At 33.0% G+C, this 16,468-nt stretch overlaps 2 protein-coding genes across 3 annotated transcripts; one reads left to right on the top strand and one right to left on the bottom strand.

The window, feature by feature from the left end:
* Nucleotides 1-281: 281 nt before the first annotated feature.
* Nucleotides 282-4,166, top strand: LOC114173241 (probable xyloglucan endotransglucosylase/hydrolase protein 32). The gene is made up of 4 exons (XM_028057510.1): nt 282-2,160; nt 2,255-2,355; nt 2,462-2,679; nt 3,396-4,166. The coding sequence occupies exons 1-4, from the start codon at nt 1,965-1,967 to the stop codon at nt 3,760-3,762; spliced, it is 882 nt and encodes a 293-aa protein (XP_027913311.1). The 5' UTR covers nt 282-1,964; the 3' UTR covers nt 3,763-4,166.
* A 5,550-nt stretch (nt 4,167-9,716) lies between these two features.
* LOC114165091 (E3 ubiquitin-protein ligase RFWD3) lies at nt 9,717-16,059 on the bottom strand. Of its 2 annotated transcripts, XM_028049751.1 has the most exons (13): nt 15,484-16,059; nt 15,249-15,324; nt 15,057-15,146; nt 14,923-14,967; nt 14,708-14,788; nt 13,772-13,868; nt 13,498-13,556; nt 12,956-13,066; nt 12,711-12,850; nt 12,593-12,632; nt 11,334-11,396; nt 11,070-11,260; nt 9,717-10,481 (listed from the first exon to the last, which is right to left on the bottom strand). In XM_028049751.1, the coding sequence occupies exons 1-13, from the start codon at nt 15,891-15,893 to the stop codon at nt 9,995-9,997; spliced, it is 1,890 nt and encodes a 629-aa protein (XP_027905552.1). In that variant the 5' UTR covers nt 15,894-16,059; the 3' UTR covers nt 9,717-9,994. The 2 variants fall into 2 exon arrangements, with proteins under 2 accessions (XP_027905552.1, XP_027905558.1); XM_028049757.1 differs by lacking the exons at nt 13,498-13,556; nt 13,772-13,868.
* Between the last annotated feature and the right edge of the window lie 409 nt (nt 16,060-16,468).

The raw sequence follows: 16,468 nt of genomic DNA on the forward strand, positions 1-16,468 counted from the left end.
ATATTAGCTTATAGCATATTCAAAAGCAAAGGCTATGGTATAGGCTTTTGGTGAATGAAAAATGTGATTAAAGCAAAAGCATCCACATTGAACCTACTAATCCAAAAATATGACAAACACAAATGATTCATACCCTAACATGTGTGATGCAAGAAGAATACACAGAAATAGAAGGTTAATTTGACTTTGGCAGAGATTTTACAACAAGTGAAGTATTGAATTTTCACTTGTCGGCCAAAGGGACCCTACTGGCCACCATCTTCCAACCTTCCTCCATTTTTCTTCCTCCGTGTGTGACCGACAAAACAGTGTTTGCCCCAATCTTGTAAAATTTGTCTGCACATAGAGATCAAGAAAGAAGCTCTTGCAAGTTGTAATTGAAAATTGAGGGTGCGTGCACATTAATTATTTGCTTCAGTTCAGGCTGCACTATACCTGTGTTACTTTCAAATCTATTTTGTGGGGTTATTAGTTCAAGAAATTCCTGAAGCCGTGTGTGTAGAGCAAGACTTGTGCTCAATAATAATGCCTCCGTGTATTGTGATTTTGTGGTTCCTCAAGTTCATGTACTTCGACACCTCATACCTAAATTGTAGTTGGATTCATGGGACTCTGATCCACAAGATCAATTTGAAAAGAGGTTCGAAACTTCTTCTTCCATTAGCAGACAAAATTGAACATCAAATTATTGACTCACCACTTTAACATGGTCATTTTTGTTCTTTGTTCTGATTATATAAATTCACTCATAAAGCATAATTTTCCTCTCAGTCTAGTTATCTGCATAATTGGGGTTATAAAGTCTAGTTATCTGCATAATTAGGGTTATAATGGATAGTTAACAAATTCTCTGAGTTACTAGCCGTGAGTCTATCTGTTTTTTTTCCTTTTGTTTATCAAAGAGAAACATTTGAAGGGAATTGAAATTAAATTCGGTATGGTTAGTACTTGTCACTATTGAACGTATTATTCTAAGTTTGTTTATACTAAAAGGGTGCATTGGTTGCAACCTATTTAGACTCATTTCCTTGATTGATCAACATATTAAGAATATAAGGTATAGTATTCTACCATCACAAAGAAGGATTACTTACTATACGTGTCAGTCAATCATTCATGTGCCCCCATTTTCAATCAAATAAAGCTTTGGGGTCCATTAATGGATAGCTACTGACCCACCACTCCATTGATGAAATTCACAGGCTATTATAACACACCGTTACTCACTTTGATTCATGAGAATTGACTAAATCAGAATCTGCCCCACAATGCCTTTCGTTTTAACTTTTATCTGTTTTATCATTTATTCATTGGCTCACTTTGGTCCTTATATAGACATTTTATGCTTGACTGAATGGTAAGTGACAGAAGGGGAAGGGAAATTGTGCGGTGAAAAGCACCAAACGCTGGGGTTAATCCAGATATTGCTTTCATAGCTCAGACAAAAATACCTGTAGCCTTCAATGAAAAGGGAAAAGCCTACAGACACAAGCCTAGGTTCTAGTTTGAATGTGAAAGCCATGCAACACAAAATAAAGAGCCACATTTAAGGCACATCCATCTACCCCTTCTGGATCCCATCACCTGTTTCAACCTTTCCAACCTATCTTACAGATTTTCTGTCATAAATAGATGAGGGGTGAAAAAGTGGGAAGAAAGAAAGTTACACTAAGCTAAGTGCCTAAAGCTGTAAAAAATGCAAGGTATAATTGAATCAATGATATCTAACTGTTAAGGAACTCCATTTTTTTTGTAATGATGTATAAATAATAATTATTACTGATATGTTTAATGCATCATTTGATCTCAGATGGGGACCCACTATTTTTCTTATTTATATCAAACTGACTACCACACTATTCTCCCATATGCACCTTACCTTTAGCAGCTTCTCTCTCACACCTTTCATTTATACAAAACAGCATCATTCTCCTTTCTGCTAACACTTTAACTAGCTTTTCTTCATGGCTCTCTTTCTCTTTGCTATTTTAATCTTCATGGCCCCTTCAAGCAATGCCTATTGGCCACCTTCACCTGGCTACTGGCCAAGTTCTAAATTCAGGTCTATGAGTTTTTACAAAGGCTTTCGAAATCTCTGGGGCCCTCAGCACCAAAGTCTAGACCAAAATGCATTAACAATCTGGCTTGATAGAACCTCAGGTCTGAATCCGATCACTTTCGATGCTCTCTCTTTCTCTTGCATGATATCATTGAAATCTTAATCCACCTTCACTGCTTTGTTTCTGATGATCAGGAAGTGGCTTCAAGTCAGTGAGGCCATTTCGATCCGGTTACTTTGGGGCTTCCATTAAGGTCCAACCTGGTTATACTGCAGGAGTTATAACAGCTTTCTATGTAAGAAATGGCCTCAAGAGATCATATAATAAACTGTTATTGGTAGTGTAGTTAGTTAATTAATTACTATTATTAGTGAGTATAATGATTGTTTGACTAATGGCAGCTCTCAAACAATGAAGCACATCCTGGTTTCCATGATGAAGTGGACATTGAGTTTCTTGGGACAACATTTGGAAAGCCTTACACTTTGCAGACCAATGTTTATATAAGAGGGAGTGGAGATGGGAGAATTATAGGCAGAGAGATGAAGTTCCATCTCTGGTTTGATCCAACCCAAGATTTTCATCACTATGCTATTCTGTGGAGTCCCAAGGAAATAATGTGAGTCACTATACACAATACACTGTTACTGTTTCTGAATGTATGTGTGTGACTGTGGCTCTTCTTGAAATTAAATGCATAATTTTTCAGTCCTAATCCAAAAGAAAGAGATAGACAAGGTAGGAACTACTTAGATATAGGTAGGAAGGAAGATCAAAGGAACTTAGTAAGATTGGATTCTGTTAATGTGGGATCAGATGCATTGGTTCTTATCACAAGGTGTCACAGTCTAGCCAAAACTGATTGGTTAGACATTTGCTATTCAGAATACTTTTTTCTTGTATAGAAAAGGACTAAAAATAAGTGTGAGATTAGATAAGTGATAGGATTATCGAAAAATGATATAACCGGACTGATATTTTGTAAGATGGAAGGGCAATAATTTGATTTTCTGAAGTTAAGGCAAGTAGAGATTTTGCAGGAACAGACATAATGATGTAGAAAAATTGTAGAATCAAGGTCACATGAGTGGCACAAAAAACCCAAGCATCAAAGTGTGGGGTAAGCAAAATCTGCTGACTCCCAACTAATGAAAAAGCTAAAAGAAACATTTAAGTAATTGATCTACCAGTTCCTTAGACAACTGTAATTATAAAATGAGTTTCAAGTGCTGAGTGGTGCATATGGTGAATCTTAAAAAAGGTGTCTAATTTGTATTGTATTGCATTGTATTACCTGGTTAACATTGCTTTCACTGACATTGAATTGCGTGTCAGATTCCTAGTGGATGATGTGCCAATAAGAAGGTACCCGAGGAAGAGTGGTGCAACGTTTCCTCTGAGGCCAATGTGGCTATATGGTTCAATATGGGATGCTTCATCATGGGCAACCGAAGATGGAAAGTACAAAGCTGATTACAAATACCAACCCTTTGTGGCAAAGTATTCGAACTTCAAAGCTAGTGGTTGCTCAGCCTATGCACCACGGTGGTGCCACCCGGTTTCAGCCTCACCATATAGGTCCGGTGGGTTGACCCGACAACAAGACAGAGCCATGAGATGGGTGCAGAGATATCTCATGGTTTATAACTACTGTCAAGACCCGAAGAGAGATCACAGTCTAACACCTGAGTGTTGGGGTTGAAGTGTTTGAAGTGTTTGAAGTATCGAAGATTATTTGGGAGTGAAAATAATGTTACTTTTTTTTGGTCGCGAAAACAAAAACACTGTTGTCTTGTGATTTGTTTTGTTTTTTTGTTTGAGAAAGTTTGATTTAGTTTATGTGGGTCAGTTGTGATGGGGCCCCTAGCTTGGCAGCTGCATAATGCAAGAGTACGGGGTTTTGCGTCCAAGGCTCTCAAGACACGAGAATATTTGGAAGATTGTGTGTTTTGTTTTTCTTTTAGACAGAGGAAAAGGAAAAGGAATAATATCAATGTCTAAGTCCAATGAAAAATGGGTCGGTGAATGTGGCACCATTGAGTGCGAATACTAAAAAATCACACACTTTATTTAATAATGTTATTGTCATTTCAATGATGAAAACCAGAACCTATCTCTCTCTGTGTTATGGGAGGGGGTAAGTGTGTTTTCATGACTTTTTGGTGCATGTGAAACTTTATTACTACCATGAAAAAGCTTGTTGCACCAAAAAAAATAATATTTATAGATACATATAGCATGATTATGTAGTAGGAGGTTGTGGACCTTTGGTTTCATTGGAAAGCAATTGAAAAGGAAGTGGGAATATTTAAAGAGCATGTAAATCATATGGAAAACTTTATTAATGGGTAAATAAATAATTGCATTACTTTTGTCCATGTAATCCATAATTCGTTTGATAGGTATATTTTTATTAGTCGTAAGTATTTCAGAAGTTAAATTCACCATCTCTCACATTTTTTCATATATATCAAACTAATATTATAATTTGTACTTGTTATATCAAATCTCATTTCGTTTAAGAATAGAGGTTAAACACCAATTTAAATATTTATTCTTTTTTCCACCTTTTGAGATATTTTTTTAAGGACAAAATTATGATGGAACTTTCATGCTCCAAAACGGACAATGTCTCAAAAGCATGGACGTGTTTTAAGTATTTATAATTAGTTTTAGATTTTCTTAAACAAGTAATATTTATAAATTTTTTAATAATAAAAAAAAAACTTAAAAGGTCATAAAAACCGTGTTAAAAATATTTTTTTATTTTAAAAAATTATTAACATGTTCTTGTAATGGTAAGGAGTCAAATTTATTTTAAAATAATGTTAACTTGATGTTTGAAATATAAAAAGAAATCTAATTCTGATTTTTAGAATTTGTTGTCTCTTTCAGTATATACTCTCTTCACTCCTTTATCTATTGCATTGTATGTTTAACCTTTTCTCTGGTCTTTGCTCAATATAGTAAAATGAACTAAATTTACCAACTTGTACTCTTCTCAATTAAATTTGTGTAAGAATTCAACCATATTTCAATACATGTTTATTCTAAAAGATTCGTAGAATTCCAATTAAGTTCTATTATTGTATGCAGCAGTAGGATTATAGAAAAGAGTAAACTAAATCAAATTGGTCCTAAATTGAACTATACGTTAAAAACTTAAATTGTTTGGAAAAAAAGAAAACTAAACTGAAATGTTATTTTAAATTAGTTATAACAAAACAATTATTCTTAAATTAAACTGAACTTTCATTTATAATATTGGGAAATATGCTTTAAAATAAGACATGAAGAAATAATGGTTTAACTAATCTAGATAACTCTAACACTTCAACATCAATTAAAATAGTTTGCCTTAATTCAATTTATTTAAAAAATAATATAATTTAATTTTAATTCAATTATAACATAAATTTAATTCAATTTTATAATATTTACTTTTAAAATTCAGTTCATTTTTATAATAATTCTGTTTTATTTATATATTTTATCAGTAGCTAATTGCTTATATTCATCTCATAATTAACCTAACCTAAACTTTCTTAATGGATTATAAAATTTTACCTTTAAACTTTAGTATAATTAAATTTGTATTTTTTAACTCTTTGGATCATCTCAAATTAGGATTAGTTAGTAAAACCATAGAAATTGAGCTTGAAAGTTTTAACTGATTGGGAAGTTTGGCCAATGCATTAGTTTTATATCAACTCATCTCAAACCCAGGCAATGGAATTTTAGGTTATTAAATTTTGGACATAAATTAAATATATACTTTTTTAGCATGATCATGGTTTATCTTGTAAAACACTCGTATAAACTGAGTGTTCAAAAGTTTGAATTGAATTTGACATTTTTATCTAACCCATAATAACTTATGATTTGCATCAAATATTGGACAAACTCTAGCTTAAAGGTACGGTTTAACATATTTACCGGATCTAACATCTCATTTCAAAAGCATAAGTAGAGTAAGTTTTTGTTCATCACTGTTTGGAAATCAAAAGTAAGTTTAAGTAACATTTTAATTAAAAAAAAACTGAACAACATATAAAAGTAAAATTCAAAAATTTATTATTTTAATGTTTTGAGTTGGTGTAGCGTCAACCCCTTAGATAAATTTGGTATATGTTTCATTGTATTGTCTTTTTCAATAAAACTTTTAAAAGACTCATCATTAACACTATATGTTAGGCGAAATATTAACGCTGGACAAAAATTAAGAGAAATAGTGAATTGATTTGTAATAAAAATCGTATTTTTAAAATATTTTTTTCTTTTAAATATCTAAGTTCAATTAAAAGTTTTTCTTTAATATAACAAAAGATAATTAAAGAGAGTAGGGGAGAAAATATTGACACAAGGTATTTTATACGAGTTTGGATTAGAAAACCCTATGTCTAGTTGTTAATGTCTCTAAAGAGGAATTAACTCGATCACTAAAATAAACTGAACTTACAATCACAGAAAAAAGTGTTTAAGGTTTAGAAAGTACCTCTCTTGAAGACACAAGAGATGAAAGAGACATTTCTTGAATCACATAAAGAATGAACCACCTCCTTTGATGAACAAATTTCCTACCAACAAGGACAACACTCAATCTCCAAAGAATTCACTTGATGAAAGTTATCGTTCTTCCCACACTAAATTTTTCAAAACCCTTTTTACAAACACATAAAGTTTATCTAAGAGTCACAACTCTAAACCTTTGAATGAAAAAGTTATTTTCGAGATATATTTTGTCAAACATATATAGACTTACTCTTTAAAAAATTAAGTCAAAAACCTTTACTCTTTAAAAAATTAAGTCAAAAACCTTTACTTTTTAAAAAATTAAGTCAAAAACCTGAAGAGTAAAGTAACAATTGTAGTTGGTAATCGGTTATTTCAAGAGATAATCGATTATAACACAAGCTTTTCTAAAAATATTTTTTTGCTATGATAATTGATTATTCCATAATCATTTTTGAAAAACTTGAATTTGTAGCTTTAATGAAAAATATAATTTTTTCAGAGTTAATCTTTGTGTATACTGATTTGTGAATTCATATACTAAGTCTTACATACACAATTTTTCACTTTATAGATCTTATTACTAAGGCTTAATATAGAATACAAATCTTCTAATATGTATATCATCACTTAAGGTCTTGGGATTTGCTTTTATCATCATCAAAATTTATAAGAATGATTTTCTTTCTTTACCTTATGCCCACATTATTGTCAAAGATTGATCTTGATGAAGAACTCAAACAAGTCTCATCACCCACCTATATCAAGTTTACTACTTAGCTAAACTCAAATCCACCTAATAAAGTGGGTGATTAATATTTGATATCTTAAATTCAAATTGAATGGAAGTGTTTTAAACTTGGTATCACTGTGATCCAATCTAAAATTATTAACAAATGCGTGTAAGAAACCAGAAAAGTACAGACAAAAAATCAATTCAAACTGAAACCTTAGTGAAAAACTCCTAAAAAATTGTGTAAAATAACTACTGCCCACCTCGTATTTAATATATATATATATATATATATATATATATATATATATATATATATATATATATATATATATATATATCATTGTCATAAACTAAGTGTTTCGTAAGAAAAAAGGGTTAGAAAAATATAACTCACTAAAATTAACTTCACAGATGAAGATGATCCAGTATAATATTTACAAATGTTCTTGCAAATATAACACTCGCTTCTTCTTTTTATATATAAATAAAAGAATAAGAAAAACTTGTATTTTGTCCATCAATTAAAGTTATAAACGGAATTAGTTGGCACATTTCAATGGCATTGGTTTATTCGATAGGATTCAATGAATCTAATACACCACTTGCTGATTTTTGTTCAGCAAATTCTCTTAAAAATGTTCTGTTTTGCTCCGAGGTCTGGAATCCATGAACAATTACTAATCTTATCTCCCATGTGTATGTGTTGTACGCCGCTATACACCGTGTGCGCATGTCAGATGAATTTTTATTTCTTAATAATAATTGCTTAAATTATAAATTTTGTTTAACACTTCATGGAAGATAATATTTAGTTAAAAAACTAATATAAATGTATTGATCCGAAAAGTCAAATTATGCTCTTAAATATGTTGATGAGAAATTACAAGAAATAAAAATCAAATTTACAAAAGAGTAGTAGTTAGAGAGTATTTTGCTCATGTATACTTTTTTTTTGTTTTTCTATGTTTAAAATTAATGTGTGCTTCTTTATTTATTTATTATATATTATATATAAATAAACAGAGTACTACTATCATGTTTGTGTGATGTGTGTCAGAGCAATTGAAGCCATAAACCAACACATCAATAATGAAAGGAAAGCAAACATAGAAAACGGTGATCTACATGGCAGCCTAAAAATTATGAAAATAGAATTCTTCCATCGCCTGAATAACAGAGAATTATTGATCGCTGAAGATGCTGGAAGACGATAATAATGCATAAAGCAGAGGGCCATAATGCCAGGATCAAACAAAAAAAAGGTCGTTGGTGGATAGCTTTAAAACCATTAATGGAGTGACAATGATTGCATGTTTTCCAAAAGCGATATATGGTTAAGCATTGCTTAATGATTAATTCTCTTCTACAGTTCTGTTCTACTAACCCCACCCCATTTCTCTTCATTTGGCATATTTTAAGGATTAGTTATTTGATTGATGTGAGATGTTTTATTTGAAAATTTACGTTCATGATATTGGCCCAATGCATGCCCACCTATACGGCAAAAAGTTGGAAATAGTAATTCATTTCATTCTAGCACATTTTAATAAAAAAAATATAATTGAAATTAATCTAATCACACGTTCTAATTACATTTAACAATTCAAGATTAATTATCTATTACCATCCATTTGACTAACTTAACTTCAATGTAAAGAAGTCCTTCAACTTCAACGTGTCATAATGCAATTAAGTAGGGACCTATAATTAGATAAGGACAACAAAGAAAATCACTTTCTTGGCATCGTGTAGGCCAGGTTATTATGCTAACCATTTATCTTAATTTTGTGTAACATGTATTAAATAGAATAATGGGAATTCTAAACTTTAAATGTAATTTAGTTATGTGAACAATTAATTTAATGTCAAAGCCGCATGATTAAATTTTGAATCAATTTTTTTAACCATAATAAGACACTACATAAACACTCAATACACAAGTTAACGAGCAACTAAACATTCATTCAAAACACAAAAATCACAATAAACATAATAATCCACAATTAAGAAAACTTTAATGTTCAAACTCTTTCAAAATTCTTTTTCAACCTCACTCTCACATTTTTTGCTCAACAAGTAACCGTATATAAAATACAGACGCGTGGCAGCAACCACAAATTTCGATTTTAAAAAGTTTTTCGAGTGAATTTATAAAAAACAATTTTTTTTATTTTCTCTATTTTTATCAAAAAAAAAAACTCAACTTATTTTCTAACCAGTTTATACTACCAAAAACTCAGCAACTTTTACAGTGATTTTTGCAACAAAAAAGTATCCAGATTGCAAATCCCACGACTACATACGTGATTATTACCAAGACTTGTTAATATTTTATTCAAACAAAAAGTAAAATTTGTAAAATTATATGGAGATGAAAAACATAATTAACCTAATAGTTTTCTATTGCATTGAAAACAGGTAACTTTCAGTAATCATAGTTATTAATGACAGTGCTGATCTTATTATTGTTACATACAGTAACTACTGCTACAATATTACCAAAAAATGATAAATAACCTACAAAATAATTACAGAAAAACGAAGGCTCGGGGCAGAGAAATACCTATTCCAACAACTTTAAGGACAGCTAAATTCTAATATAGAATAATTTAGAACAAAGATATCAAAGCCAATGATACCTTTCTTGAAAGGATTGCGGTGATAAGAGCAAATGCGAAGCATAGAATTACCTTACCGACGAGTGCTTGGAATAGAAGAGCTGCAACGTGTTCTCACTTAGACAACCAAGTACGCCGTGGCTATGTGAGTATCTAAGATCACGGGCCTGAGCTGGCATTTTGAATTGCTGAAGAAGTCTAAAAGATGGCAACTCGTGCAAGACCAAATCACATGTAACTTCATCCCAAGATGCTAACAATCTGCTCTGACTCTCTACGTCCATAATTACACATTTTGGTAGTCGAATTTTACTTACATTTGCATGGGAGGAACCCACCTTTTGGAAATGATGACTACCCATTCTGTTGAACAAGACATGAGTGCCCTGTACTCCTTGTCCAGCAATAAGAGGAGTGGCCAACGGTTGAGATAGAGGCACATCCATCGACATGTTGAATTTCGGTCTGTAAGAAGCAACAATGTCATCACTGCTAGGGCAATAGGCAAGGGATATGCAGACTCCTTGATTATCAGTTTCAGGAACCACGAGCGGCCTTCAAAATTAAAAAAGATGCAGTATTAGGAGAGCTATTTACAGCCAAAAAAAAAATACAGGATGACACTTTGTAGATGATTGCTTGCAAAATCACCACTATCGTCGTGAACTAAATTGAAATTTCGCAGAAGAAAAGAGGAATGATCCATCATATACTATCTTATAAATGCAGGAAGCATTCCAAAGTCGAGAGCTGATTTAATTAAATTTACAAAAATAATGTAAATTTCAAAAATGCAGAAAGAAATACGACTCTAACACAGGAAAATCACCTAAAATAATTTTGGCAATACAACATTGCATGTATATCATACAAAATGAAGAATAATAGGAGCAAAAGGAGAGAGAAGGGAAAGGTACAATGATAGACCAAACATTGTCAATGTACAATTCGTAATGTTAGAATACTTTCGAAAACAAAACCAATTATATCAACAGGTAGGCCCACACAAATCCAAAAAGAAAATGGGTAAAGCGAAGTATTTGCCTCTCATAGTTGAATGATTGTAGCGTTAACTGGATAGTGCCAGCAAATCAAAGTTTACCACAATATATATAAGGCAATTATAAAATGCAAGCAGCCTACCGTTCTTCAGAATCAATGTTCCACTGACAAAGGCCAAACGCAGATGCCGATAGTATGGTTTTAACACTCGAAGAAAGACTTGAAGTTTGTGCAAGAGAAGTAACAGTATGCACAGGGTTATTAGTCAAACCAACTAAAGATTTCACGGGGCCCACAGTTTGACGCATGTCAAACACTAAGACAGAACCATTCTGCAGGAAATTAATATGAAAATTAGAATTTGAAGCTCCCACCATCCGATAAATACAAAACCAAATTGCTGACCTGTAATCCAGCATATATGTTATGCGAATTGTTCAGATCCCACGAACAAGACCATGCAGGATCCTGTAACAGTATTCAAGTAATGGTTAAAAACACAAAGAGGGACTACTAAACTCTGAGGAATAAATTAGTACACAGCACGAAGGTGAATGAAAAAACTATCTTAAAAATCTATTTCCATTAGTTAGGAGAATTCCCTCTTATATACGTCATTTCCAAGAATTTAGAATCACCGGAACTAAAGAGGATTGCCTTGCCATCCTGCTGTATGCTATTCGATGTTATTTGGTGCGTGAGGTTGGAGAAAAAAGCTAGACTTTCCAGGATAGCTACTTACAACACTTCATCCTTTTTGGAATTCAGTGATTTTCTTATCTTCATTATGATGTTGGGTTGATGGTTAGATAGCTTGCCGTGTTTTTGGACTCCTTAATGGTTAATGGTGTTTGGATGGAGTATTTTAATGAAACAATTCAATTTTTTGAAGAACTTAGATTTTTTTATAATGAAATGCTTTGTTTGAATAGAGAAATTAAAAAACATTTAAAATGCAAGCATTTTTTTGAAGTATTTCAATTAGCTAAATTAGTAGAAATTTAAATACCCTCAAAATAGATGGAATTTGAAATTCTTTTCACTTCACACTCTGAACACTCCATGGGTCGAACGACCTAGAGATGTCGGACGGGCTCGACGACCCAAACATGTTGGACCATATGGGCCATCGGGTTGGTCAGTCTTGTTTGGATCGTCAGGCCGGCCCAACCCGTTTAGGTTTCCCTGTCAGCCCGGCCCGTCTCAGTCGTCGAGTTAGACCAGCTTGGTTGGGTAGTAGGGTCAGCTCGGCCAATTTGGGTCGTCAAGCCCTTTTCAAATTTATCATGAACTCAAAACATAATTAAGCCTAAAATATATATTGTTAAAATGAAATTTCATCTCACAAGAAATTCAATTGTTTTATCCAAATAAGAAATTGAAATATAAGGTATTTTATTTTTCTTTATCCAAACAAATTATTTAGAAAATGAAGGGAATTTTAGAAACAATTCATATACAATGCATTTCAATTTCTCAGTATTGTTAAAATGTTTCATCCAAACACAAGGTAAGGCTTTTGGTTACTCAATTCAAAGAGGATAACAAGTTAAATATACAAGCAATACAAATCTGAAAAATCACAAAGCATAGAAATTATACACTACTGCAACAAGCTTTATTACTATTAGTTTACCAAACGAAAATATTGAATCAAACTTCACCTGTAGATCATAATTGATAACAAGATTGCCACTGTCCAAGCTGTAACACAGGAAAATACGCCAATTACCGAGGTTTACTATGTCAAACAAGATGAATTAGTACTCAATGCAACTATACCTGAGCACTGATAGTTTCTTCCCCAATGAAGAGAAGAGAGCCATACTACTATTAGAAGGGGAAATATGAAGGTCTTTAACACCACTTGTTGCAGAAGGAAGTAAGATATCTTGCATCTCAAATGGAGACAACAAGCTCATCTACAAATTCAAGTTTCCATGAAAGTTAAATCAAAATCCTTTTTGCACAAGAGAAACTAAAGCCACACACAATACACATAAATACTTCAAATTGAAAAATCTTACTTTAGTTAGCAAGTGCATTCCACCAACTTCCTTTGGCTTTTGTGCGATTAATACAATTTGATTAGAAATGTCCATATCAAAAACGCGTGCACCATCGAGATGAATCTCTTTCTAAAACAGGTACACACTAGTTAAATAAAATTCAAGTCATCAACAAAATATAAAATTTTTCTAACAAAATAAGCCGATTATAAGAGGAGATGTGGTTAAAAAAAATAGGGTATTATATTACACATAACCTCTTTATAGTTCCACATATTCCCAGCTTACCATCCTAAACTTTTTTTTCAAAACCACTTAACCTCCCTGAGTTTGGTTTAAAGTAAACTATCAATTCAATAAATTCCGTTAAAGTTCTATGTTTCATGCCAAAGCTTTAACAATGGTCAAAGTAAGTTAAAACAAACTTTGGGGTGCTAATGGGAAAAAAGTTTAAGACGTAAATTTGAGAAAGGGTGAGACTAGAAGAGAACAAGGTGAAACTTTTCCAAAGTGGTGATGTTAGGTACGAGAGGAGAGGGCGAAATGAGATAATGGCATACCTGCAATTTAAAATTACAAATGGATCCCTTTCCACAGTACTTTGGGCCAATGTTGTGCTCTACAAGTTACATTCAGTTAAAGTCGATGCGCCAAGAGCACAAATTAGCAAGGAAAGAAACTTGAGCAATCAATGAAATCAACAGCGACTTTTTCTTGAAAAAAGAGTTTGTTATTTTAGAAAGAAAGTGAGAGTGGGTGCTGGGTGAGCAAAAGGAGACAACTTTTATGAGGCAGGAATCAGTCATCTCATTTGAATGCTGAAAGAATGATTACCAGATTCACATCTCCCCTGCGAATTTCCATTGCGACTTATCAATGCAGATTCCCTGCTCTGCATATCTAGTAGCAGCTGCTCCAAATAAGTGTTTCTCTACAGGCCAAATGTACATAATAGTTTAAGACATACATACAAAGATCGAAACGGATCGAAGAGGGTTTTATGATTTGGGCCAAAGATTTAAACCAGTTTACACTGCATAAATGTCTGTTCCCAATGCTCCTCAAGCAAATGCCTCAATTTTTAACATCAAGTTGTCAAAACTAAGAAAATGGCGTTTGATGCAACAAGGTTTCTGTTACAAGCTAAAAATTTAAATGAGAAGAAAAAAAGGAATTTAATGGAATAGGGTGAGAAGAACAATGAATACGAGAGCAAACTACCCTCCACGGGTGCCCCTTCACTAAGACCCAACCAATGATCAATACAATGGCAACAAATCTCCCTCTTCTCCTATTCATATCTAACTACCCAACTCATTAATATTCTAACTCCCCCTTTTCCTTATATCCTAATAGGTTCGGACAAAGCAACAAAAGCGTGGAAGATGTTAAATTACTGGTCATAAAGGAAGTAAAGAGGCAAACAACAACAGCAAGAGTGGTAATAGTCCAATAAAGTAGGTTAGGGTTAGAAGATGCAACGGTGTGGCATCGCAAACATGACATGACATCATCTTCTATTTCATATAAAAAAATATTAGGGTAATAAGAGTGGCTCCAACCATGGTCTTTAAAAGGTTTTCAAATTCAGAAAACCAAAGATTTACTGACAAATTGTTTGTATATTCTATAGTAATGCATAAGTGATACCTGTGTAAGATTCTGAACTTGAAAATGCAAAAGGTTTTCAAATTTGGAAAACCACATATTTACCGACAAATTGTTTGTATATTCTAAAGTAATATAGTAATAGTAATGCAGAAGTGATACCTGCGTAAGAGTCTGAACTTGAGAATGCAAGGTGATTTCTCGAAATTTCCATCCCTCTTCTTTCTTACGCCAATCACTGACCTAAGAATGTATTTGATATATTGTTTTAACCAATAATATAGCTTCGTATTCGAGTATAATCAAAATTTAAAAACCCACATAAAGCCAGGAAGAAAAAATAGCATGTAAAAAAATATTTCATAGCATCCCACTACCTTACTTTCAAGGGCAGCACATTTGGCCTCAAGCGACTGAATTCTCTGCCAACAGCGAAAAAGTAATCAATCAGGTAACCTATCTTCTCAAAAGGTTTCTTTCACATAAAATGCGCACATAAACATGGCCAAACCTTCTGAGATTCTTCCTCGACCGCAACTACTCGGGAAGCAAACAGTTTCCTCACATCCTTCAACGTACATTTCCTATTACATTGGGGACACTGGGACCAAAAACACACAAAAGATAAATGTAGAGCCACTTTAGGTTGCATAAATTTCAGAAAGCACCACTCAAGTCTCACCTAAACACAATGTGTATTTACCTTGCTGGAATTTTTTCGCTGTTGAAGCCATCTTTTGATGCAAGACATGCCATATATGTGTCCACAAGGAAGACAACTGAACTCATTCACCCCAAAAAAAATAAAATAAAAAATCATCACATCGTTCGCATATATTCAACAATTTAACCACCACAAAAACGTCTAATTAACAGTCAGTCACTGTGAGTGCGCGTGTGTGAGTGTATAATTTAGGGCAAAGGAAATGCGGTTTCACCAGATATGATGTTCGCCGTTATTGGTCCAAACATCCATGCAAATAGGGCAAAAGAGACCGTCAATGTCGGTATGGTCGTTTCCTTGGCTACCATTGCTGCTCCCAGTCGCGAAGGAACAAGAAGCCTCGCCTCCTTCGAACCTGCGGCGTTTATTCCTTTCCTCTTCAACGCAGTCCTGTGATTCGTCGGGGATAACGATTACGTTATCGGATGAAACAGTTGGAGGAGTGTCATGCGAAACCCTAAGGGTGGCCACACCAGGAACGTAATCCTCGTCGTCTTCATCTTCTTCGCCTTCGTCGTCGGTTTCTTCATCGTCGGTGATTCCATAGTCTGCGGGGTTTCCAATAAGTTGTGGCGCCGCAATTAGGTTTTCATCGTAGTCCGCGAATTCAATAAGAGAGGCCATTACGAGAGAGGAAAGGCTAACCGAGTTCGCAGAGTGGCCCCAAACCTAAAAACGACGTTATACAACCGTTTAAACATTGGGTGGGAAACGAAAAACAAGCGCGCAAACTATGTGTTTTTCTCATTAGTTCAGGTTGGACTCTCTTGAACATTTTTGTGGGTAGCTAAACTCGCACCTTCAACAGACATTTTATTATACTAATTTTAATATTTAAAAAAATTAACGTGTGTTATATATATTAAAATAGTGTATTGTAAAAACATAAAATAGTAACAAAATCCAATAAAAAAAATATGTACTGTATTTACTTTTCACTGGTGAAAATATGTAATAAAAAATAATAAAATTATTATTATAATTATAAAATTAAATTAAATAACTTTTAAATTTATTGTGAAATATTTTTATTTATTTTGTAAGTAGTTTTAGAATTAAAAAATGATTAAATTTATTAAAAAAAACTAATTAATAAAAAAAAATTAGAAAATAAATAAAAGGTGTTCTTTCCGGGATTTGTCATGTTAATCTAAGGTGGACTGAGTCTTCTACTGTCGAGTATCTAAACTTCAAGTCGT

The sequence above is a fragment of the Vigna unguiculata genome, chromosome 1 (assembly GCF_004118075.2).
Source record: "Vigna unguiculata cultivar IT97K-499-35 chromosome 1, ASM411807v1, whole genome shotgun sequence".
Lineage (NCBI taxonomy): Eukaryota > Viridiplantae > Streptophyta > Magnoliopsida > Fabales > Fabaceae > Vigna > Vigna unguiculata.

Excerpts from the sequence above, each read along its gene's own strand:
- LOC114173241 (XM_028057510.1), top strand. The coding sequence starts at position 1,965 with ATGGCTCTCTTTCTCTTTGCTATTTTAATCTTCATGGCCCCTTCAAGC. Across the intron at positions 2,161-2,254 it reads CTGGCTTGATAGAACCTCAG|GAAGTGGCTTCAAGTCAGTG; the intron begins GTCTGAATCCGA and ends TCTGATGATCAG. Across the intron at positions 2,356-2,461 it reads GAGTTATAACAGCTTTCTAT|CTCTCAAACAATGAAGCACA; the intron begins GTAAGAAATGGC and ends GACTAATGGCAG.
- LOC114165091 (XM_028049751.1), bottom strand. The coding sequence starts at position 15,893 with ATGGCCTCTCTTATTGAATTCGCGGACTACGATGAAAACCTAATTGCG. Across the intron at positions 13,067-13,497 it reads TTTGTAATTTTAAATTGCAG|AAAGAGATTCATCTCGATGG; the intron begins GTATGCCATTAT and ends TACCTGTTTTAG. Across the intron at positions 12,633-12,710 it reads AAGAAACTATCAGTGCTCAG|CTTGGACAGTGGCAATCTTG; the intron begins GTATAGTTGCAT and ends CCTGTGTTACAG.